General features: G+C 55.7%; 1 protein-coding gene across 2 annotated transcripts in view; it reads left to right on the plus strand.

The window, feature by feature from the left end:
- Positions 1 to 25,481, plus strand: part of para (sodium voltage-gated channel paralytic) — an 89,245-nt gene that overhangs the window by 52,252 nt on the left and 11,512 nt on the right. For both annotated transcript variants that reach the window (XM_037225627.1, XM_037225628.1), the window contains 18 exons: positions 4,720 to 4,789; positions 5,310 to 5,454; positions 5,803 to 5,985; positions 7,336 to 7,557; positions 10,158 to 10,556; positions 16,307 to 16,403; positions 17,007 to 17,078; positions 17,411 to 17,676; positions 18,299 to 18,472; positions 18,798 to 18,960; positions 20,490 to 20,677; positions 20,973 to 21,180; positions 21,471 to 21,566; positions 22,891 to 23,014; positions 23,296 to 23,408; positions 23,820 to 24,073; positions 24,547 to 24,720; positions 25,061 to 25,183. In XM_037225627.1, the coding sequence (XP_037081522.1) occupies positions 4,720 to 4,789; positions 5,310 to 5,454; positions 5,803 to 5,985; positions 7,336 to 7,557; positions 10,158 to 10,556; positions 16,307 to 16,403; positions 17,007 to 17,078; positions 17,411 to 17,676; positions 18,299 to 18,472; positions 18,798 to 18,960; positions 20,490 to 20,677; positions 20,973 to 21,180; positions 21,471 to 21,566; positions 22,891 to 23,014; positions 23,296 to 23,408; positions 23,820 to 24,073; positions 24,547 to 24,720; positions 25,061 to 25,183 (3,071 nt within the window). The remainder of the gene's footprint in view (positions 1 to 4,719; positions 4,790 to 5,309; positions 5,455 to 5,802; positions 5,986 to 7,335; positions 7,558 to 10,157; positions 10,557 to 16,306; positions 16,404 to 17,006; positions 17,079 to 17,410; positions 17,677 to 18,298; positions 18,473 to 18,797; positions 18,961 to 20,489; positions 20,678 to 20,972; positions 21,181 to 21,470; positions 21,567 to 22,890; positions 23,015 to 23,295; positions 23,409 to 23,819; positions 24,074 to 24,546; positions 24,721 to 25,060; positions 25,184 to 25,481) is intronic.

Genomic DNA, 25,481 nt, shown 5'->3' on the forward strand with positions numbered 1-25,481 from the left:
AGATGATTTTTGTGTGGTCGACTCTTAACGCCGCATTATTTTGGTCTCACAATTGGCCTTACAAAAGCAACTTTCACGAGGCTATTTGTAACCATTCGCAATTATGTTCTTTGTAAATCGTTGTGTTGAAAGGCTGCCGTTGAACCCTATTTTGTCTTATTTATATTCGCCTCGTTCTAAGTTGGAGAAATTTTGGTAGGCCCAGCCCCTTACGCATTTGTCTTAGTTGTTGCACGAAGTCTCAGAGAATGTGCGCATTCAGCTGCATAGATGGTGGTTTGCTCATATGTGAAATCCTCAAGAGCAAGAGATATTATGTCGATTGATGTTGATTTGAAATGGAGAAGAAACATCTAATGCCTAGGTAGACAGGTAACGGATTATTTCACGTCTTATCTACACGTATGGATTTAATTTGCGAAATGTTGGTCTGTGGTTGCAACAGTTTTCTGGTTCTGTCAGACCAGAATAGAACGAAAGAAAACTGGCATTGCAATGAACTGCCTACAAATTCGCATTGATGCGAGACGTCGGTTTGGACGATTCTTACTCCAAAAAGCATTTGTCTGTCGTGAAACACATCGGAAAACTGACAAATTGGCGGGCCCAGATTTCCCCTACCATCTTTCACCTGCGATCTTCGCCATGCGCACCACGGGCCTCTATCCGCTGTGGAGTTTCAACATTGCTTGCTCGGTGCGCCGTTTCGCGCCAGCCGCACCAGCCACTGCCGAGCGCCACCGACGGGAACCCGCTGCCAATGCGTGTTGTGCTTTAAACTTTCGCTACTGACTTCTCCAGTTTCGCGCGCATACATCTACTAAGCCATCAAATAGATTATTTTTCGGGGAAGCAATTCCCCGATGTCATGGCGCTGATCTCGATCAACCAGGCTTAGTAGTTCTCAGTGGGCTTAGAACTTCCAGGCACGTCGTAGAAGGCTTAATACACGGGATAAGGCCCACGACAGTGACAAAGTCTGATTGAAACTGTTAGAGGTGTGCGCCATTCATCGAATCGGCTGCAGCATATGCGGATTGAGCCCGCGAGATGAAGTCCGGGCTCCTGCCAGCTTTACTGACGGTTGGCTTCGGTGCACCTGGCCGAGCTACCGGTTCGATCGCAATGCTGGTGTCAGCTTGTCCAGTTTGCCTCGGAATGCGTGCCTTCCGACCGGTGCTGTTGGCAGTGAGGTCGCGAGAACGGGCCACTGCTCCACTCACTGCGGCTCGGCTCCGCCGGCCTCCCTCCCCCTCCCTCCCCCAGCTGCTGTCGGCTAGCTATCACGCCAAACCACAGGTCTTTACACCCTGCCTTCTCCAACATCACTCGCTCTGCCAGCGCGGGACCGCGCCAGCCGTCGCACGAGCCATCCCACGCGCCGCGGCCGCGCTACTTCGGTGGGCGGCCACGGTCGTCGCCCGGCCGCGCGATTCGGTCACTGGGTCGGGAGCGCCGTCACGGCCCAAAGCCAGAGCCGCGGCGGCGCGCCCCGGATCGATCGTTCGCTGCCCGGACGCCGGCGGCTCCGGCACGGCCCTGCCCAGGTACCGGCCGGCCAACTGTTCCAACCGCCCAGGTAGCGTCGGGCGAGCCGCTGAGAGGTGCTGAGGAGCACCATGTTACCGCGCTGAGAAGTGCTGAGGAGCGTCATGTTACTTGGCACGGGCTGACGCATTAAATGGCTTTATTGCAGCGGCTGACTCGTCAGGAGGGGAGATTTGGGCGGCTCCTGCCTGTGTCGGCAAAGTGATGGCGGACTTAGGCTTTAGCAGTGCGTCTCAGCCACAGAGATTTCAGTCGCATGTAGCCCGGATGTAAAGACGCCGCCACGAACGAGAGTCTTTCATTGTGTGCAAGACTTTGTGAAACCAACGGGCTTTTTTGTGCTTTGGAAGAGTTTGGTCAGATTGTGGATCGTGGACGCCCAGTCAGTGCTGTAGTATTGATAATCATACACGCAATGTACATAAGCATATAGATACACTCCATCTGAGATGCTGGAACGTCGAATTTTCTTCAAGCCTCCAAATCATCAATTTGAACGCACCAGCACGAGGTCAGCAGTGAGACATTACAGAAGATTGTCAAGCACACCAGCATGATTTTGACTGGCCATATACATTTTGAAACTAAAGTAGCACGTGTCATAACTCGCATTCAGATGCAACACGTGCCAGGATGTCGGCCATGGACTTCTGAATGAGCGAGTCTAAATGGCAAGGATAGGAGACAGGCGGCGGTGACAGAGAACATGAGGGAGGGGTCGGCGGGCAGAAAAGCCAGGGTGAGAACAACGTCTTGCGGGTGCCGGCCAGCCTGTTCTCATGGCTTGCCCGCGCAAGAGCGCAGCTGTGCGCTGCTGCTTGTGCGTGCAGACTCGCGCGCGTCTTGCCAGTCGCTCACGCCGAGAGCATGCTGCGACAACCGTGTTAACGTGGGCTGGAAAGGCCCGACGGACCGTGGGGCCTCATGTCCTCATCGTCTGCTCTCTGAACAGAGGTGGTGGGAAGGCCGTCACACGTAAGCCGTTTTTTTTTTGGCTGAAACAGAATGCGCCTGTGTCCAGCTTTGACCCACGTTGTTCATGTACCTGCAGTTGCGACACAATATGACGCATTGGCTGAACCTTCATGTCTGGACTTTAAGCATTCAATTGAATCCCACCACGGGAGCGACATGGTCTGGAGTTTCTTGTCAGTAGTTTCTTCTTAATTCTGTCTGCATAAAAGCCAGATCACCGCAATATAGGTAAATCTGAGCCAATTCAAAACGCATAGCACATAGTCGGTTCCGAGTCTGACACAAAACATCTAAGAGCTGTATTTACCCTCTGGTAAAATCACCTCGGTCATTGATCAGTGAATGATCGGCCGGAAAGCCAGGATTGGGAGATGATCGAGCCACGGCAAGCCCTCGTGACCTGACGCGCCTCTTCTATCCCGCACTACTAGTTTCCTGTCCCGTGAGAGTCGGTATGACCCGTCAGTCGCACGGACACCTGCGGATGTCGTGGGTCTTATTTCACACGCACGGATGTCGTGGGTCTGTGATGATTGCCAGTGGGGAGTACATCCTGCAGTCCGCATTTATATTCTCTTTTTTGAAAGCGCCAGTTATCTTTTATTGCTCCTGCGTAAAAGGCACTGAACCTCTCGGAGGAGTTGCAGAAATGAGAACGATAAATGAGCTGAAACATGGGCTTCACTGAATGCACCGTTATGTAGTAGCCCATTGCCCCATAGGGTCTGTATAATGGAAAAGCTACTGAAGCTTTGGAGCCGAAGCTTCGCTTCGCACTTATGTTATGATCCCATATTATCATATCCGACAGTTCCTAAGGCATTCGATATCTGTCCGGCACATTCTGTGGGCTTCGCGCACCCTACAATTTACATGTTATACTGCAGAAAAACACATAAACGTGTGATTTATATGCCCTACGACAATTTTCATACTCTGCCGCTTTTGATCGTGATATTGATTTTCGTGAGGTGATGGTAGGGGCGTAGTTTTACAACGTTAACGGAGTTGGGAGCTGGGTAGTGAAAAATAACAAAACCGACCCACAAAATACGTTAACCAACGGGCTCCTCTCCGGAGTTGGTCTTTTTTCTTCTCGAATTTCGGGGGTAGAAGCCCAAGTTGAAGAGGCTGGAGCCCCAACTGAATGGAAAACTACGCCCTTGGTTGAGTACGCCCACGTTGGACTAAATTGGGTGCGTATATGGGTAGAGCAGCAGACGGCACCTACATTTAACAAAGTGAACCAGCGTTCTGAAATGAATTGCTAAGTGGGCGTATCTTGAAGGGAATGTTCCGCCCTCGAAAACCTTGAAGTAATCGAAATATTACGAAATAGGCTCACTTATAACTATTGGCGTGCTTTTAAGTGGAAAAGTCCGCTCTAGACAACATAATTTCTTTACTTAGTCAATATGCTGCTCATTACGTCACTGTTTAATTACGTCATCGTTGCTTCTCAACATTGATGGAGGGCCAGTTGATGGCCGTTTTATCTGGAAATTGTGCTCACGAACACCACACATGAACGACTGGACAATTGTGTTTTTCTAAGTCTTGATCACTGCATGATTGATGAAATGGGGTGACTTGAATGACTTGATTATGGTGTCGTGAATGCCTGGGAGACCTTGAAATAGTCACCCCAAAATATTCTGCAGATCTTTGCAGGTGTGTAGCTCAAAAACTTAAAGGGATTGGGTCTTAAAAGGGCAGGACTGTAAACTGCACTACATGATCTTCAAGATGGATATTTCAGCTCAACACAAAGTACAAATATGGAACACTCCCTTTAAGGCCGCGTGCAGGCGTTTTCTGCCCCGCCCGCTCGAATAGCCCAACCATCGCACCCCAATGGTCGCGGCGCGGCAAACGCAATGGGGCGTGTATTGTATTGACAAGCGTCGAAACCATGTCAGCTCACTGAAGTAGACAGCGATGTTGGGATGCTAAATGCCGGTGGTCCCTGAGGGTATCACGGCTGGAGAGGGCTGGCGTTAGTCGGCGTGGACCGGCATGGTAAGCTGGGCGAGCCCACTGACAGCGCACTGTCGACAGACCGTCCGTCGGGTCCACCAGCCGTCGCGGCGAATCGTTCACCTGGGACGACGGCCATTTGGTAGATAATTAGACATGCTCTATTAGCATGCTCATGAGATAGCATACGTGCTCTACATAACTCTTGCCCTTTGGCAGGTCACTGGATTCCGGACGAAAACAGCGTCATGGGAGACTACAAGCTGTGCGGGAACTCGTCTGGCGCAAGGTGACCAGCAGCGGTTGCTCCACGCGCCCTTGTCTGGAGTACTGAACGTGACGATGTTGATCAGTGGATCGCTTGGAAAAAGATGATGGCGGAAAGCCTAGTTCGTGCAATTTTTATGGTCGCGATCAACGTGAACTTCCGAGAAAATTATCTGTTTTCGCCGTTGGTGGTTTTTTGCTTGCGAGTCGAATTTATAGCTAGATCTAAAGGTCGCAAAGATGAAGATTCACGCACGAAAAACTGAAACTCAAGCGTACGTTTTATTCAAAACGATGCATTAATTGGAGCCATGACGCAACGTGGTCCAGCATTCCCTTTGCAATATGACCGCAAAACCGTTTAACGGGCTTTCTTTCGTTTATACTTTGCCAAAAGAACACGGAGTCCCTATTTCAGGCGCAAACTCCGATTCAAGATCAGTTCATTCTTTTACAAACTTGTGCTTTCTAGAATCTTGCACACTGCACTCACCCAAAGCAGCAGTGCCTGTTGACAACCACCTGGGTGCTGTGCATTGCAGCAACTGCCCAGCAGGCTACACGTGTTTGGTTGGCTTCGGGCCAAATCCCAACTACGGCTACACCAACTTTGATACCTTCGGCTACGCCCTGCTGGCGTCCTTCAGGCTGATGACCCAGGATTACTGGGAAGATCTCTACCAGCTGGTAGGTCACCAACCGGTGTTTGATTCTTATAAGACCGTTAAGGGCTCTGTTTCCCTTGGTCTGTGAATGGTTAAATTACGACCTGACCTCTTACAGTTTGTTGATTTTTCATGTCATCCATGCCAAGCTCCTCTTATATCATTAGACTCTACCCAACCAAAAATACAGCGGCCAGAGGGGCGCAGTTCTTCCCACGAAGCTCTGGTCGGTGGTTTTACTGTCCTGACCGAGCCGGTCGCGTCAGTGCGCCCTCGGTCCGCAGGTCCTGACCGAGCCGGTTGCCTCAGTGTACCCTCGGTCCACAGGTCCTGACCGAGCCGGTCGCCTCAGTGTACCCTCGGTCCACAGGTCCTGCGAACGGCGGGACCCATCCACCTCGTCTTCTTCATCGTGGTAATCTTCATGAACTCGTACTACCTGCTGAACTTGATCCTCGCCATCGTGGCGATGTCGTACGACCAGTTGGAGCGGCGAGCGGAGGAGGAGCGGATGGCCGAAGAAGCTGCAGTCGCCGAGCGCGAACGAAAGGAGGTCAGCATCGTATCCGGCACCGGCACCGGCACCGGCACCACCATGCCTACGCCGGCGCCGCCTCTGAGTGCTCGATTAACAGCCGGTGCAACCCTGAGTGTTCGTGCGACAGATGGTGCAGTCTTGAGTGCTCGGGTGACAGCTGGTGCAGTCGTGAGTGTTCGGGTGACAGCTGGTGCAGTCGTGAGTGTTCGGGTGACAGCTGGTGCAGTCGTGAGTGCTCGGGATGACAGCTGGTGCAGTCGTGAGTGCTCGGATGACAGCTGGTGCAGTCGTGAGTGCTCGGGTGATAGCTGGTGCAGTCCACCGTCTTCGGGAACGCTCAAAATGCGGACTGGGCTCAGCACAACGCCTAAAATAGCGCTCTGAACCATGGACTCGGAAGGCAGTCTTTCCCCGTCCAATTTGTATCGATGTGCCGATTAGAGACTTTTGTATCGTGCTGTGACAGTGGGCGCCTGGTCACGTCAGCGACGCATCCTGGGACAACCGTCGCCGTCCATCTGCGCGTACATCACCCAGCCTACCAAACATCACGCCGGGCCACCGCTCAAGGCCTTGCAGCAGTTTACTGTAGTGTAGCTGTTGTGCTGCGGCCAATGTGCGCTGGCTGTCGCGCTCTGGCCGGTGTGCTCTGACCATTGTGTTACGGCCGGTGTGTTGTGGCCGGTGTGTTATGGCCAGTGTGTTATGGCCGGTGTGTTGTGGACCGGTGTGTTGTGAGCGGTGTGTTGTGGCCAGTGTGTTATGGCCGGTGTGTTGTGGCCGGTGTGTTGTGAGCGGTGTGTTGTGAGCGGTGTGTTGTGGCCGGTGTGCTATGGCCTGTGTGTGTTGTGGCTGGTGTGTTGTGGCCGGTGTGTTGTGGGCGGTGTGCTGTGGGCGGTGTGCTGTGGCCGGTGTGTTTGGCCGGTGTGTTGTGGCCGGCGTGTTGTGGGCGGTGTGCTGTGGGCGGTGTGCTGTGGCGGTGTGTTGTGGCCGGTGTGTTGGCCGGTGTGTTGCCGTGTGTGTGGCCGTGTTGGTGGTGTGCTGTGGGCGGTGTGCTGTGGGGCGGTGTGCTGTGGCCAGTGTGTTGTGGCCGGTGTGTTTGGCCGGTGCGTTGGAGCCGGTGTGCTGTGGGCGGTGTGCTGTGGGCGGTGTGTTGCGGCCGGTGTGTTTGGCCGGTGTGCTGTAGGCGGTGTGCTGAGGGCGGTGTGCTGTGGGCGGTGTGCTGTGGCCGGTGTGTTTGGCCGGTGTGTTGTGGCCGATGTGCTGCGGCCGGTGTGTTCGGCCCGTGTGCTGTGGGCGGTGTGTTGTGTGCCGTGTGTTGTGGACGATGTGCTCCGGCCCTGCAGCAGCTGCTCTGACCGGCAGGAGGCGAAGGCGGAGCGGGCGGAAGCCCACCGGCGTGGGAAGGGGGACGGGGAGAGCGTGGGACGCTCCCCTTCCCAGCACACTTGTCACAGCGATGAGCTGTTCGTCGGCCAGGAGAAGGAGCACGACAACAACCGCGAGAGGATGAGTATCAAGTCCGAGATGGGGACGGAGACGACGGTCGACCAAAAGCCCAGAGCCAATGGCAAGATCGCTAGGAAGGTGAGTGCCGCTGACGGCGCCGGCCTGCATGGCACCACGGCTGTGTTCATGGGTTCACTTGGTGTGCCGCTGGCGGGGATTTCACAACGGAGCTCAGTGCGTCCTCACCTCCCCCCAGTGATAGTGGTGGTTCTAGTAACGAATGTCTTGTGATCTAATATCAATGTCAAGACATTTATATGCCATTGGGCGCATGCCCGCAGGTTTCGTGCTGTTCGCACCAACTTGTCTGTGAAAATTGTCTTCGTTATCTACCTGCCACAACGACAAAGACACATTGCCAGTTTAAAAAGATTGGTAATGTTTTGTGTGTGTGCACACACAAGCTGAAGTTTTCTGTCAAGCCGCGTATTGACGCCTGGAAGCGGATACCACCAGGCGTTTGTTTGGCAACAAAATGGCAAGTTGCGAACTAGTACATCTTGTTTACGTATATCTTGTTTTTTATCAACGGACTTTTTGTGACGTCCTTTTCCAATCTGCACCGTCGACACCAGGTTTCTCAATGCGTAACTTTTGGTGTGCTGCTTATCGACACCGTCCCCGAATTTGTCCTGCAGTTTGTCCTTAGCTGGGTCACAAATGGATAATCAGCTTTAAGCACGTTGTTTGACATTGTCTGCTTATTTTAGGCCTGTTGCATCAACTGAAAAAATATATTGTGGATCGCTGGTTCACGAAACTGCAAAACATGCATACTTTTGCTTCACAGGGAAAGCTAGGAGAAGTAAAATGTGGCTTAAGGTACAAAACTGTTCATAGAATCAAAGACGGGTTGTTTAAAACTGTTCAGAGAATCATGTAGACGGGTTGTTTTTTTTTGGAAAGTCGCTGGGAGCACCGAAAAGATGATTGGTCTATGCTGGGATTACATCCATTTTAATTGTCTGACCTTCTTACGTCATTGATGCTTCAATTTCTCTTGAGATTTTGACAAATACGTTGAAAACAAACAGTTTACATGCGTTTAAATATGTTGAATCACGCGATTGTATTTCTTGGGTTTTCTACATCAACTCTTCCTTACAGCGCATTTCGACGGGGTGAAATAAATAACGTTTAAACCCAGGAAAGGTATGTGACGCATCTTTGTGGCCAGTAGGTGAGCGTATATAGCTGGTATAGACCTAAACGTCTGCTGCTATCAGGGAATGATCGTAGACTTTCGCGCCTGGAGGACTTCTCAGCCGCTCCTTTCGAGTAGTTCTGTCAAGTACACATAAGTGACGGCAATGGCCTAGCGCTGCCACTGTAAAGTCAGCCAGTCTAGATAAAAGGCAAAATAGAAACGCTAGAACCAGAACTTAACTGGGCTATTTTCAGGTAGCTCATGACCCTCCTCTTTCAGATCTGTTCTTGTGACGAGTCGAGTATGCTCCATGTCGTTCCGGTCGATGTGTAGTCGTTAGTGCAGTGTAGTTAAGAGCGACTAGAGTTCCTTCTAGATTACGACCTTAGTTCCCACAAATACGCGAGCCAAAGCGCTTCCAAAAGGTATATCTGTATGAGCGGACGGGCCACCAGTAAATAATTAAATCGAGGGTATGGTGCTGTTGGGCATTCTTGGACCGAGAGCTCCCACAAAGCGTGTCTTTTCTGAACCGCGCTTGATCGGCATTAAACCACAAGTGCTTCGGTTCTGTATTTTGTGGAACTTTCCCCGAAGTGAGCTATTGTAAGTTCTAGAATCGTGTCAGCAGTAGGCGGATAGATGCGCCATTTGTCGACGTCTCTCTTCTGATTTGTGAAAAATAAAGACCAAATTAGGTTCGCTTGCCCTGCAGTAATTGAATTCCACTTCATGCGCCTACGTGAAGGATATTCGATAGGCAACATGCACCGTCAAACATCAGATTAGATAAAATAATTGAAAGCCCCTAGTTGTGAGCAAAACTTCAAGCACCTTTTAATGCCTCGATAATTCGCAACATGGCTGATAACTTGTATTGCTTGCCATTTTTAAAGAGGCCACGAGAGGAGTGTCCATCGAGCTTCGTTGCATTAACTCTATTATGCTTATATGCCGCACGCAAACTGTTGACCATTTTTGTATGTGTGCGCGTATGTGTGGTTGGGTGTGGGCGTGCGCGTTGACACTGTCTGCCCGTGTTGGCTTCAGTAACCTGCACCGTATGATCTCTGGTGCTGGCTCCGATTGTCAGGAGTGTTTCGTACCGTGTGTGTCTCGTCTTCTGCTCACCACGACAGACCTACAGTGCCTGTCACCTGCCGCCAAGCACCACCTGCGACCGGTGCCCGCTGGAGCCGCGCCCGCCACGTGTGCCGCCGCCCGAGCACGCGGCACCGCCCGGCTGCCGCCCTCACGCCTGCGCGCACCCGCCTCTGCCCTGCCCTGCCCTGCCTCTGTCGCTTGGCCGCCTCACAGCGTCCCGGCGACACCGGGCCGCAGCCCACCGCGGCACACGGGCGTGGCGCCGCCCCCGCGTCGCTCTCAGTGCCCACCCGCAGGTGTCCCTCGCGCCGCCACCGGCGCAGCTCGCCCCCCAGCGGTGCGGATGGCCGGGACGGTCCCGCCGGCAGCGCGCGGGCGTGGGGGTGGGGAGGCGCCGGCCGCCCCGTAAGCGGCCGACGTGTTGCAGGGGAGCTTGAGCCTGCCCGGCTCCCCGTTCAACATCCGGCGCGGCTCGCGCGGCAGTCACCAGCTGACGTGGCGCGCCGCCAACGGCCGCAAGCTCGGCGACCGCAAGCCGCTCGTGCTGTCCACCTACATGGACGCGCAGGAGCACCTGCCGTATGCCGACGACTCGGCGGCCGTGACGCCCATGTCGGAGGAGAACGGCACCATGGTGCTGCCCGTGTACCAGCAGCCGGGCAGCCTGCTCGCCGGCTCGCGACACGGCTCGTACACGTCGCACGGCTCGCGTCGCTCGTACAACTCGCACGGCGACCTGCTCAATGGAAGAGGCCTTACCAAGGAGTGGCAGCTGCGCTCGCGGCGCGCCGCGCCGGCCGACGCCGCCGACAGCCAGACGGACGGCGTGAGTACCGCCCAGCCGCCGCCGCCGGCTCGGCGCATGCGCAGCAGAGGATGCATGTCGCCTGGCGCGTCGGCAAGATGCTGTGCCTTGGCCAGGATTCTTCTCTTTCCCAGCGCTGCTCCGTCTCTCTCTTTGATAGTTCTCGCCTCGCTGGCTTCATCCTCATCTGTTTCGGCATCGGCCCGGCCGTCTGCATGCGTCGCTCGTCCCGCTCCGCTCGCTCCTTCCGTAATGTCCCCTCTCACTCCGGTCGCCTTCTCCTCGACGTCACGCCTCGGCGCTGAAGGTTTCTTGGCCCGCAAGCCAGGCTCTTCTCGGCTCGCGCGCCAGCCTCCTGCCACACGCGCCTCTCGGCTCACGAGCCATTTTTTGGTCCCGCAGATCCTTTTCGATACATGGCTTCCCCAAGCTCGTGGACTATCTCGCCCCGAAGACCCCCTGCCCTGGGGTCCCGCGGCCCGTCTCGACCTGCGGACCCTCGCTTGGCTGGCGGCTCCCCTCGGCTGGCACATCTTCTCGACCTGTGGGCCCCTGCCGGCTGCCGGGTCACCGGGCGAGCGCTGGCGCCGGCGGGCGCCGCGGGCTGGACGGGACCGCCCCCAGGCATCCGCACTGCAGCACGCAGCTGTCGCGCCTGACCGCCGCCCCGTTCTCAAAGGTGCGAGCCCAGAGCGGCTCGGTCAAGCGCGGCACGCTCTCCGCCGGCCCGTCCAGCCAGCACCGTAGCGATGAGGTCATTGACAGCATTATCCGCGAGGTCTTCGGCAATGAGATGCAGTTTGAGTTTGCCGATGCGCCGGCGGTGAGTATGAGGGTGGCGGAAGGTGTGTCCGGCGTGCCGCCAGAGCTGCTCTCGATGTGCCGACCCCGCCTACGTCACCCAGCCTTCTGCCCAGCCACGCGTGCGGTGACTGCACCCGCTTGCTTGGAGGACGCTTTCGTGCATCTGGAACCTGGCTGACCAGCTCAGGCTTGCTCGGTGTCGGTGAACGCGGTTGAGGGAGGCGCGCCGCCTCACGTTACACCACATGCTCACGCTGAGCGCCAAACAGACCCGCCGCTTCTGTGATCGCGACATTACACTGACCACACGAACCCAGCGGTGCCCCCTTCGGCCGTCTTTCGGTGCACGCGTCGCCCGCGGCCGCCGCGGCCGCCGGCGCCCCGCCCTGGTCGGGACGGCACGCCGCGGCCGGCGGCCGACCGCTGACCGGTGATCGGTGACCTCTGCCGCAGACATCTGACCCCGGCCCGCTGCGGCGCCCGCTCGTGCCCAGGAGTCGGTTGGCAGCTGTGAGTACGGCGCTCGAGACGCGGCCGGGCCGCCCGGCGCGCAGCGGCCAGCGCCGCCAATCAATAGCCGGATTAGCGGCGGCCGGGCGCCGCCGCGACCCTGCGCCCGCTTGGTGTCACGTCGCCCGGCCCCTGCATGCGGCGTCCGCTTGCCTGTCGCGTCCGCTTTCGTCTGCAGCGGGGCGTGTCGGGGCGCCGCAGTGCACAGTAGGCGGCGGGCGCGGTCTAGGCCGAGATCGGGGGACGCCGCGGCTGCACCGATGCCGGAGGAGGGCGGCACGTCGCGCCGCGCGGCCCGAGAGCTTGCGGTGCGGCCGGCCGAGCTGCGACGTGCGCTTAGTCCAGCGAGGAAGCCTTTGCGTCGCGAACTGCCGCCTGGAATAGACTTCAAATGATGCTGAAATACGGCGCTTTACGGACGCCGACGTCGACGGGCTGTGATAGGTCGGGCCATTTGGTAGGCCCTCCCGATTGGATGTCCGTCGGCTGCATCAGGAAAGCACTCAACATGCCAAAAATAGCCCCATCAGGCTGGGCGTACCCACATGAACACAGAAAACTGTGGAGCAAGCGGACTCGATGGGCATGCCTGTTCTAACCCATACCTTAGCATCGTCGGCCCGAGTTTGGTTTTATTTCAGCACGCCCGAAGCTGTAATGCAGTCGATACTAGGTCACCAAGCGGCGGCATAGTTACCGATGTTTATCCGTCAACCTCGGATTCAGGTGGGCTTATCACTCTGCTCGAGTGGTCCGCCTCAAACACCTGGCCCGGCCGGACCACGCGCCTTTGGGCGGCGCCCGGCGCCCCATTACAGGGCACGGATGGCTTCACACACTTGTCGATAAGGGACAACCACCTGGAACTTAAATGGTTGAAAGCTCGACCTTGACAGCGCACCGTGCCATGGTGGCTTAAATGAGCCCCTGCTGTGGGGCGGGGCCTGACAATACACATGACTGTTGGGCGGAGCCCGGCAATGCACAGTACTACCGGGCGGAGCCTGACAATGCTCATGACTGTTGAGCGGGGCCTTACAGCACACATGACTGTTGGGCGGGGCCTGACAATGCACATGACTGTTGGGCGGGGTCGGGCAACGCAGGTGCCGGGGGCCGGAGCGGACAGCTGTTGGAAGGAGTGTGACAATTTCGAGCTTTGCCAGACATTGACATGGTCCGGAAATCTGGAGGGCTTTTGTCCACCGTGCAGAAGACTATCGGTCGCGGTCTTACAACATACAGGGCTGTTGAGTGGGGTTGACAGTACCGAGGGCTGTTGGAAAGGTTTCGACAATAAGAGGACTGTTTGGTGGGGACCGATCATTTAGAGGATTGCTAGGCGTGGGCTTACAACCAGAGAAGACAGAGGACTGCTGGGCGTGACTTAGCAATGCAGAGACCTGTTGGATGAGGTCTGACAATGCACGGAATTGCTGGGCGTCATCTGGTAGAGGACTGCTGGATGCAGAGGACTGCTGGGCGTGGTCTGATAAAGGACGGTTGAGTGCAGAGGACTGTTGGCGCGGTCCGGTAGAGGACTGCTGGGAATGGTCTGGTAGAGTACTGTTGGATACAGAGGACTGATGGACGGGTCGAACATTACATCGGCCTACGGGGCGTGTGGAGCGTCGCTGGTTGGGGCCCGGCAATTCCAACGGCTGCTGGCTGGTAAACGCGCCCCGACAACGTGGAGGTCGGCTGCGCGGGGCAACAAAACAGAGGACTGCTGACGACACCGAACCTGACAATACCGAGGACAGCTGGCTCAGCCCGACAGCACATGGAGGACAGCTGGGTGCAGCGCGACAGCGCAGAGGGTTGTAGAAACTGATTGTAGGTTGGGACTGTTGGACTTGGTCACACGACGCGGAGGACAGGTGGGCCTGGCCCGAAACGCGGAGGATGGCTGAGGCAGAGTGAACCAGAGCTGTCTGGGGTGTGGCACCGCCGCTGTAGCATGAAAAATCCACCAGGTCGAAAACTTTGCTGATCACGTGATCACGTGGTCCGTGATGATACTGCGGCGGGGCGGATTCCTGCTGCTGCTTTGATACGTCACGCTATTTTGGCCTCCGGCCGCCGGGTGACGTCGCCGACCTGGACGCCAGCTCGGCCTGCGCTCGCGCCGTGTCGGCCACTGAGACTGCGGTGGCGCCCGGGCCGCACCATTCAGCGCCGCACGTCGGCGGCAGCCGGCCGGCGGGGCCAGAGCGAGAGCGAGCGCGAGATCATGAGAACGCGTACGCGTCCCCCGTGCCGGACATCGCTCTCAAAGACGGTCATCGATCCTGCGGCGGTACAGGGCTGACCGCCCGACAGTCCGGCCGCGGCGGGGTGCAGCCCCGCGGGTAGAGGCGCGCTCGTCGGGAGGAGGTGTTGGACGGCGGATCCACACCGGCCACCGCAGGACGCCACACTCTGACGGGCATTGAAAGCGGCCACCAAGCAGGCGTTCGTGCGAGCGGAGTCTGCAGTAATAAGGCGTCTGAAGTGGTCGGTTCTTTTTCCAGAAGTTGCAACCACGACGAGTGTCCCATCCAACACCAGTTCCTTTGAAATATTATGTCAGCGAGAAGGGGGATGTTTGTTTACGCGCGCTTGCTGCCCGGTGTATTCGTCTGAGGACAGTTCAGAGGAGGATTCCTTACCAAGTGAAGGCAGTGGTGCGCCAAGACACGGCGTGGAGTAGCCACCAATCTACCAAGCCTCACAGTACTAATTTGGGCTGGTTTGCCGGCTCCTGCCTCCTAAATCCCTTCGAATGTAGCACTGCAATCTCTCCATGAAAATTATGTTTTGGCTTCATCTCGCCGGATTACTGAACGTCAATAGCTAAAACTATCAATACTTGACGCTCCCAGACGTGCGCTGCTAGCCTTTTCAACCAAATTGTGACCGGTGCAACGCCGCTAAATAGCAGTCTAGTTGCACATCTCGGTCGCTGAGCCGTGCCCGCTGATTTACCACAACGATAAGAGAAGCCTACCAACTAGACATTTACGGTCGTCCTATCCTTGGTTGTCGTGGACCGCGGCCTGTCTATTTTGGTCTGTCTGCCCTGGGGCTGAAGGCACTAGCTCCAGTCATCTTGAAAGCATGCAGGTCTCTGTGTATGTCAAAATCAGTTCACATAGTACCAGTCCCAGCACACCCTGCTACCCGGCCACGTCCCTTCGTCGTCCGCTCCTGATGTGACGGGTGGCGGGCGGGCCGGCCAGCCGCGCCCAGTCCTCGCTGGTCCTCGTCAGGGGGGGGGGGGGGGGGGGGCGTCGCAGTGGCCCGGCGTAGCGTGACCGGTGGTCGCTGACGGGCCTGGAATGCCGCTCACGCTAGCTGGGCTCATGCGCTGCGGCCCATCGATCGAGATCGGGAGCGGACTAGGCGGCCGACGCGGCCAAGTCCAGCCACCTGACCCGGCCAGGCCCGGCCTCCTATCCCGGCCAGGCCAGGCCTCCTGCCCCGGCCAGATCCGGCCCCAGACCCGGTCAGGCCCGGCCCCCTGACCCGGTCCAGGCCCGGCCTCCTATCCCGGCCAGGCCAGACCTCCTGCCCTGGCCAGGCCCGGCTCCTGCCCCGACCAGGTCCGGCCTCCTGACCCGGCCAGGCCCGGCTCCTGCCCCGGCCAGGCCCGGCCTCCTGTCCCGGTCCGCGTTCTCCTCTGCCAGGACAGAGCGACAGTGGTGGGCGGCTGCTGGCACCGCTCGGCACGGGCATGGGTGGAGTCGTTGCACGCGCGAGGGACGCGATTGAGCTCGGCGCAGAACAGTGATTTGCTTATATTGGTTTAGTTTTGCGTGCTGTGCGCGTTGTCGTACGAACCTAACGTAGGTGTGCTTTAGTTATAAAAGTTAAACATTGTTGGATAGTCAGAGTAACTGTGATGGATGTTTGCTTTTGTGGCATCAAAAGAGCATTTTGAGCTTGTGAAGCATGTACTGGAGCCGGTAATGCGTGTGAGTGGCATGACATTGTTATCACGGTGATATCTACATGTGTAGGCACTCATTAAGCCAATAGTAATGAGCTGTATGATCTTTTTAATAAGTTTAAAAAGAGGCATGACTGAATGTTTGTACTTAGCACTTTACTGAAGTGGCTTAGGTGGACGTGAGTAGCTCTGCTTTGTCGCGGAGCATGGATCGGCTACATTTCAGGCGCCCCAAAAACCAACCACTTCCAAGTCACTTGATCTTCCCACGCCACTGAGCAGGGCAGCCACACGACTTTCCCGGATGTCGGCGTGTACCTCAGACACTGGACCGCGAGCTGGGCGGATGCGGGTCCGCCAGCCGGCCTACGTCAGTGCGCCCCTCAGACGCCTGGAGGCCGGGCGCCGTCTGAGCGGCGCCCCCCAACCCCCTCCGGTGCTGCCGTACGGTCGCTGCTCTGAGTCCCATCGCGGCGCGGCGCGGCGGCAGCGGCCAGAGTTGTGACGCTTGTCCCCGCACGTCCAGGAGCCGCCGACCGCTGAGGACTTCCAGGCCAAGGCCAGACTCTCGGACAACCCGTTCGTCGAACCCTCGCAGAAAAATAACTCGGTCGACATGAAAGGTACCGCCCGTTGGGTTATGTGGGGGCGGCTCAGGGGCTTCCGGCGTTTCAGATGCATTTAACTTCGTTAGGATGAAGGGCGTAGTTTCCCAAAATGAGTGTGGGGGGGGGGGAGGGTAAACCGTGAGAAATGACAATCTAATCCGGCAACTAGAGATACGCCAATAAACAGGCTTCTCCCCTGATTTGGCCCACTTTCTTCTGAGCGTTATGGAGCCGGGTCCCAAGTTAGAGGGCGAGGGGGGGGATAAAGCCTCCCTAACTGAATAGAAAGCTACACCGCTGTTTGGGACCCTTTTTCACTGCATTGTGACGCGTTTCTGCCAGACTTTGTGTTCTTGCAGTTACTTTGTTTCCGGGGGGGGGGGGGGGGGGCAAGGCGTCTCTGACCCCGTAGAGCGCGGCGGAATGGAACCCACGTTCTGAAGCTTGTCAGATCATCATATCATTAGCAGCCAGGCCATTCAACTCACAAATCATGCAAGACAATGGTTTTGCCTATGGACGTTGGGCGTTGGTCACAAGGTCGATGCAATCAACCCCGGCTTCATTGTGCAATGAGTGTGGCACCGGTCGAGCTGGATGAGTTGCCTCTTCTTTCAGATTTGATGGTCCTGAACAACATCATCGAACAGGCATCTCAAGCCAGGGGAAGGCCCAGCCGGCAAATCGATGGTGAGTTCTGATCAATCCATTGGATATCTGAATACGAATCGGCCACCCCACTCAGAATAAAGCTGCCTGTCAATTAATCGAGACACAAAAGGAATGAGACGCCGTTCTACGGCCCGAATGCTGCCTGTGTTCTTTTAATGGGATCCAGACCATTTGCTGCTCAACAACAAAATTCAAAATTCTAGGCTCACGCCACGGTGAAACATTCGCTTCAAGCATCCACCTGATGTAGGAAAATTATTGATCTTGCCGTGCACGAACGACGGTCTCTTAATTTCTGGCGCCAGCGTCGTATCGCGCGGCCTACGCCTTGACACTCGTGTATCTTTCAGTTCTCGAAGAGGAGGAGGAGGAGGACGACGACGCGACATTCAAGGACAAGCTCAAGGTGTTCGGAGCCAAGTGCATCGACACCATCTGCGTGTGGGACTGCTGCTGGCCCTGGGTCAAAGTGCAGGAGCTCATCAGCGTCCTCGTGTTCGACGCCTTTTTCGAGCTGTTCATCACGTTGTGCATCGTTGTCAACACCCTGTTCATGGCGCTGGATCAGCACGACATGAACCCGGAGATGGAGGCGTTTCTGAAGAGCGGCAACTACGTAAGCACGCTCCCGGTCCTGTTAGTGGGTTACGCGCCGGTGATGAGGGGCTAACGTACTGGCGCACTGGCTGGCTGCGGCTGCGATGAGCCTGCCGGCTACTGCCCCCAGCCAAGCTGACGGCAGAGAGATCAAGTGCACGTAAAATTGTAGCACACCATTGTCATATAGTATGCATATCGTGTGCACATATCGTCAATGTCGTATGGTGTGCTCATACCGTCAATGTCATATGGTGTGCACATATCGTCAATGTCAAATGGTGGGCCATTCTTCGACGTCCTCACTGTCAAATGGTGAGCCATTCGTCATTCGCTCTATGAATGTTAAGCGATTCCCATGCCCAGACCTGGAGATCATGGAGGGTGTTGGGGGGGGGGGGGGAGAGATTCTCAATATCCCCTATTTATAAGGACAGAGCGATAGCAAGCCTGCATGTTCCCAGAAACACGGCTTTGTATCACCCTAACCCGTACAGCTTCGTTTATTCGATCAAACCACGAGCCTGTCAGCGGAATTAATTCCCCATTGTGATGACGTCTGAGAGGTCATCTTGTACTTAACAGCCTGTCTGCCAGAGATGTGTCCCATACACCGCTCGATCATTGTCCGCCGTCGACAGTTTTTCACCGCGACGTTCACCATCGAAGCCACCATGAAGCTAGTGGCTATGAGCCCCAAGTTCTACTTCCAAGAGGGTTGGAACATCTTCGACTTCATCATCGTGTTCCTGTCGCTGGTGGAGCTCGGCCTGGCCGACATCAAGGGTCTCTCAGTGCTGCGGTCCTTCCGCTTGGTGAGCTGTCCCACCAGCAGGGTTATGTTGCGCCGTGCTCAGGCTGCACTAATAGAGGGTTGAACCTCGACTGACCGCTGAGAGTTTGCCGGTGGTATGGTCGAACTCGACGCTTTGTGTTGGCCGATTCAATTAGCGTAGATAACTTGTGGACGCGCGCAGTTGAAATATGCTGCCAATGACCAGCAACCCCAAAGGTTGACGATGTCAACATGTGCGAAAAAAAACAGCAACCAATCGCGACGTGTGCCATCCCAACGAGTGCCGTCACCAAAGACCAACTGTCAGCAGTTCGTGCTAGCTGACGTGCGTGCCGTGTCTCCAGCTCCGAGTGTTCAAGTTGGCCAAGTCGTGGCCCACGCTCAACCTGCTCATCTCCATCATGGGCCAGACGGTGGGCGCCATCGGCAACCTCACCTTCGTCCTCTGCATCATTGTGTTCATCTTCGCCGTCATGGGCATGCAGCTGTTCGGAAAGAACTACACGGGTATGCAGACGTTCTGCGTGGTACAATATGCATGCGCAAGCGCTACGCGCTTTGATGTTTTCGCGCAAGTGCATACGACTGCTGACCTCACATATTTGTGTGGGAACGGGAGCGACACCTGTGTGTACACAACTGAAGTGTAGTTAAGACTTGGATTCTTGGGAAATGGCACATTCGGTGCGCAGAATAGCGAATGTTTTACAATTAATAAGAACTTTGGCATTATCTCGGCGGCTAATACTGATATTAAAGCAGCTGGGACTTCTCGAAAAATTACCGGTATTTATTTTTCCTGTAAAAACAAAATTTGCCAGTCCATTACGTTACTTTTAGCTCATGGAAAATAACGAATATATTTCTGCCGGTCTCTTCTCCATAGCCCTCGGCGTGACGCTGTTGCCTAAAACACTGGTATAAGTCTGGTACTTTCACGATATCCCTCCCTGATTGCTACATGATATTGGTTAACACGCCCCGCGGGTGGCCGGCTAGATACCCTTCGCCCGGGTGGGGGGGGGGGGGGGGTTCAATTTGACCCCCGCCTGAGATCCCGGGAACTAAGAAAGCTAGAGACACCAAATTTGCAGGGTGTGCTGACCTGTACGTGAACGCACTTAGGCTTAAAGTTTCAGGTTCTTAAATCATGACCTTCGGGTCAAAAAAGGTAAAAAGGGTCAAGTTCCAGGTTGGTCTCCAAAGTGCCCGGAGAACCTAGATAACCGATTCTAAGCAAAAGGTCACTTCAAGGTTAGTGACCTTACTTGACCTTTTGAAGGTCAAGGTGACCAAAATCATAAAGATTGCTTTGAGTTTTGCATTTGAATAAGCGACAAAGATTACGCTAAGCAGTATGCTCCTAAAACAAACGTTGACCTGGGTCATTTTAGGTCAATGACCTATTCGGACCTCCAAGAACTCCATGGCAGATGTATAATGCGATTCCTGCTATCAACAAATTCGAAATGAGCACCAAAAACTATATCATACAGCAAGCCCCAGAATAACAAAACAGGTTGTTTTACCTTGGTGTGACCTTCATACCTGACCTTAGGTGAATGTTATTTGCTCATTCAACTGTTGTGTTGCCTAAGAACGCATCTCAGAGATATGTGACTTCGTTTAACACTCCGTTGTTGGATCAGATTGAAGGTTCCCTAGAAATTGTCCCCGTTGAAACCATGACCTGACTTTGACTTGTCATGGGTCAGCGATCTTACAAGGTACATCTAAATTTATGGTACCAAACAATCTGCTATTCAATTGTCTACAGCTATGCAAAATTTGGCGTGACTACGCCGCGCCGCTCGGAAACCATTCTAGGCTGAAAAAAACAGTAAAAAGACGCATTTCGCGTAAGCCAGAAGTGCGTGCTGCAACCTGTTTGTGTTTGTTTACTGATTTGTTTTAATTTGTTTAGAAATATTTTTAATGAGATCAGTTTTGTCTAAGACCACAGACCGTGACTATCTGAAGGGCCGCGGCGTCGCAGTGCGCCAGATACGTCACACCACGGCTCCTGCCCGCCGCAGATCGGAAGGCGCTGTTTCCCAGCGGCAAGGTGCCGCGCTGGAACTTCACCGACTTCATGCACAGCATCATGATCGTGTTCCGCGTGCTCTGCGGCGAGTGGATCGAGTCCATGTGGGAGTGTCTCAAGGTCAGCGACCCCACCTGCGTGCCATTCTTCCTCGCCACCGTGGTCATCGCCAACCTGGTGGTAAGTGGACACCATGAGCGCGCCACCGCGCGCGTGGGCTTCGCGATTTCCCTTCTCCGGCACGGTCCGCATGCAGAGGAATGACGCAGAGCTAAACGCAGTGCTGTTCTGCGTCATTAGTCGTGTTCGTGAACGAGGAGCGAGCTGGACACCGTTTCTGACCCTCCGGTCGACGCTGAGGCCTCTTGTGCGGCTGCCACAGTGTTTCGCACGCGTCGCACGTGTCTCGTGTCACGTGTCACGTGCCGCCTGCGTCCGACGCCCCTGCCGACACGGCGTCCGTCTCTCCACACAGGTGCTGAGTCTCTTCCTGGCGCTGCTGCTCAGCAGCTTCGGCGCGTCCAACCTCTCGGCCGTGCCCACCAGCTCGGGCGACACGAACAAGCTGGCCGAAGCGTTCGACCGTATCGGGCGCTTCAAACGCTGGGTCAAAACGAACGTGCTCAACGGCCTGAAAGCACTGCGCGGCAAGTTCACCAACCAGATCTCGGACCAGTCGCGAGGTGGGTGCTGGCCAGCCGGCGCCGCATGTCGCCGCGCGTCGCGCGCCGCTCCTAGAGGAGAAGAGACGGCATGCCGCCGCGCCCCGACAGCATGGCGAGGCTGGCGGCGCCCAGGTCCGGTAGCGGTGTGGGCGGCGGCGGCCACTGTCGAGCCGTGGCCGCCGACCGGTCCGCCCTCAGTGTAGCCGCCGGCCCTGTCTCAGTGCTCGCGCCCTGTATTCCCGCGCCCGTGTCGGCGCCGGCGCGGCCGCGGCCGCCGGGCCTCGCTCACCCCCGATCGTGTTTCGCAGACGCGCGAGCCCACGGCGACGGTGAGGAGAGTGTGGCAGCCGGTAAGACCCTGGTCGAAACGGGAGCGGGTAGAGAGCTCGGAAACGGTAAGTTAGGTCAGTGTCCGACGGAGAAGTCTCCCTCTATCTCTACGTGTCTGCTGCGATGGTGGTGCGCGGGTGGGTCCCCGGCCGGCGCACGGTCCTGCCTCGGCCACGGCCGGCGCCTCCGCCTGAACCCGAGCCAAGCGTCCCATACGGGGCCCGGGAGGGGAGCGAGGAGGCGCTTCTGGTTCGTCCGACCGCTTTGTCTTGGACATGATGCTGGATGTTTCGTGAAGCTCTGCGTGTGGTCGAGATCATACAGGACCCGCTACTTGCTTGAAGGCATACGTTTTATGTGCATCATTGGACCGGTCTGCCTTCTTTCCTCTCAGGCAACCTCATAAGCTTATAGGCAGCCCCCTCCCTTCTTACCACCAATGCTTGCCATAGTGTCCAAGCCACTCGTCTCTCCTAAAGGGCTCGCTAGTCTCAGTTCCAACGGGTCCAGACATCACATTCAGAGACCTGGCACGCGTTCATTGTGCCTCACGCCATTCCATATGTGTATCAGTGTGAGTCCTGATAAAACAACCAAATATTCAGGGCACTTGGAGGCGACTTCGCTCTCCGCTCGTCGCATGCCATGACGGACGGGACCCTTTCCCTCATTCGGGTCTTGCCTCTGCATGGGTTACATCCGGTCTCCAGCATCCAACAACCACTGCCCTGAAGCGCTTTTCGGTGCCTATCGCCTGCATGGTGGCTACAACACAGGCGAATGTTCGGGTACCTTTCTGCCTGACGCGGTTCGGTAGATTTTGCTCTTATTACAGCAGCAGTCTCTTCTTCAGTGTACTAGACGTCGTGATCTATAACTTGGATCCGCATATAATATCTCAAAGGCAGCTACCTTCATTCATACCGCCAAATGTTTCCAGCCTTTGCATTCAGTTAGTTATTACATTTTGGAAATGCTTCTGCTTGCCAGGTGCCGTTTTAAGCAGTTGGGGAAGGGGGATGGGAACGACCTCTCAGAAATTGAGCTAATATGATCATGAAATCGCATTAGCAGATATTTTAACATTAAGGCTGTGACGATGCAGGCACTTACAGCATCAGGTCTTGAAATGACAGTTCATTTAATTATCGAAGCGAGCACTTGATTCGTGTTGAATTGCTTACATCCTTGATTGTTTGGTATCTCTGCATATGTCTGTGGGCTGTGAAGTATTTTTAACGTGTCATGTTCAGGGCCATGCGAGGCGCTCCCAAGGTGCTCTGAGTCCCGCGCTTGTTTAGTGAACGTCCAGTCACCGGCCGCTGGGACCCACGCTGCCGACCCTCGCGACGCCTGGTGTGGCGAGCTGAAACTGACGTCGGCCGCCGCTGCCGGCAGATGGCAAAGCCATCGCCATGGCTGGTTCGCCGACCGACAAGACCAGAACCATCGTGGCGAACTCGATACCCCACGGCGGCGTCTACCCGTTGCCTGACAAGCCGTTAGAAGATGACGCCGTCAGGTCAGCATGGGCTGCTACCGTGCGGACGATGATCAAACATTCACGGTTCGGCGACATTCAGGGAGAGCGATCCGGTGCCTGCAGCAGTGGGACGATTGATCGGCCGCTTTGAGGTCATATTCAATGGCGCCATGCGCACGCTGGCGCTTTTATTGAGCTGCCGGAAGTATTCGCCGATTACGGCAATGACCAGTTGTTTGTGGTTCATCGCACCGAGTTGCACTCCGGTGGCGTGACGCTAACTGTAAACCAGGTTCGAACAACGTGCTCTCGTATTGCAGCAACAAGTCACTTGGAAGCCACAAGAACCGCCGGTTTGAGGACGGAAGCCATTACGGCAGCGGTACCAGCATCGACTCCTTTGAGAAGCGGAACCGAGAGGATCTGGAGAGCGGTATGTTTGTGGAGAATGCCATGCATTTCTCGCTTATCCCCTGTTGGCAGCACGTCCATGAAGCGATGAGAACGCGCGCTTGGGAACAAAAAGCGCTTGCTGTCCTGCTTAGCTCATCTTTGGATTCAGCTAGCTCCGGGCAGTGTGCAATATGTAGTGTTTGCAGCAGCCCTCAATCATCGGACGCTTGTACCATCGAAGGTGATGTGCTCCAAACTTGTGATATATGCTTCACTTGGCTCCTGTCTCCAACATAAAGCCGCACCATTTTGAACCGACCAATCGGACAGCCCTCCCTGCATCACGCGACCGTGCCAGTCACCAGCTGAATGGCGGCCGGACTGCGACGCGCTCGCTCGCATCGTTCCCGTCGGCGCCACGCCGCGCTGAGGGCGCCACCATCGCCGCCAGGTGTGTACGCGGACGAGCTGGATGAGAACGGCAGGGTGATCGACACCACCTCGGACAACGTACAGGCCAACGACACACCGTCTGACTGCTTCACCGAGGCCTTCTACGTGCGCTGCCCCAGCTGCCGCGGCAACCCCAACTCACCCTTCTGGCAAGGCTGGGGGGCACTGCGTCTGAAGACGTACCGCCTGATCGAGAACAAGTACTTCGAGACGGCCGTCATCACCATGATCCTGCTCAGCAGCATGGCCCTGGTCAGTGGCGGCGATGGTGATGATGATGGTGATGGCGACGACGTTACTTGGTGTGGACGACTGCCATAGGGATCGGTGACTAACGTTTTGTTAAGAATCATTGCACAGTTGATGTTGAAAGCCAGACTGATGGTGATGGTAACAGCAAGAATGAGGATGACGTCACTGACCGAACCTTGCTAATGTCTCGACTGCGGGTCACGTGACCTGGGCAGTAATGCTCAGGGCCAGCCAGCTCTAGGCTGCCCAGCTATAACAATGCGAGCTCACTGCAAGCAGAAAGCGTAGCGGGTTGCTACGGGTGTATAAATCATAAATACGTGAGGAATTGCCTCACATGGGAATGGATACAAGCTTGTACAATCGCAGCTAGGTATGTCCAACTTTCAGTGAAATTCTCATTTTATTGGGCGAGAGATATACTAAACGTAACATGGCGTCAGCAGCAAATATATTTTTCAATGGCTTTGCAGGCGTTGGAGGACGTTCATCTCAAGTACAACCCGGTTCTGCAAGACATTCTGTACTATATGGACCGCATTTTCACGGTGATCTTCTTCATTGAGATGTTGGTCAAGTGGCTGGCCCTCGGCTTCAAGAAGTACTTCACCAATGCTTGGTGCTGGCTGGACTTTCTCATTGTCATGGTGTGTATGTCGTTCTGTTTTGCTTCGGCAGCTTCGCTTATCCTACTATTATTCTAGATTGGTGCGTACTAACAGAACTTATCAAAAGACATAGAAAGAAACCATTTTGAACTAGGTCTTGCAGACCGCACTGGACTACTTTGTGTGCCTTGTGCATTGCAGCAGTTGACTTTAGGCCCAGGCGGCCCATACAAGCGCAGATGAATTGTCTCTTGCCAGTATTTGACGTTGAATCAAGTCAGTATCGATTCGGTACACTTAGTGTATAAGTCTACACGCTGTCTGCATTCGAATCGGTTCAGTCCCTTCCCCTTCGAGACGGTGACCATCTGCGCCGCAGGTATCACTGGTGAACCTGGTGGCCACCCTGGCCGGAGCCGGAGGGGTGCAGGCGTTCAAGACGATGCGTACGCTGCGCGCCCTTCGACCCCTGCGAGCCATGTCCAGGATGCAGGGCATGAAGGTACGCTCACCCCGTGCAGCACAAAACGAATCTCAGTCCGCCTGATCGAGTCTCAGACGGCCCCAGTCTACTTGACTGAGCCCCAACGGCCCCGGTCCGTTTGACTGAGTCCCAGACGGCTCCGGTCCGTCTGGCTGAGCCCCAGATGGCCCCAGCCTGTTTGCCAGAGCCCCAGACGGCACCAGTCCGTCTGACTGAGCCCCAGGGGCGCACACCACGTCAGGCAACGTACCTTTGTGACGACACTCGACAACACGGCGAAACCTTGTGGTCAGCCGTGACGTCATATTGAGTGACG

Source organism: Pollicipes pollicipes, unplaced genomic scaffold (assembly GCF_011947565.3).
Source record: "Pollicipes pollicipes isolate AB1234 unplaced genomic scaffold, Ppol_2.1 Scaffold_5724;HRSCAF=6776_pilon_pilon_pilon, whole genome shotgun sequence".
NCBI classification, from domain to species: domain Eukaryota; kingdom Metazoa; phylum Arthropoda; class Thecostraca; order Pollicipedomorpha; family Pollicipedidae; genus Pollicipes; species Pollicipes pollicipes.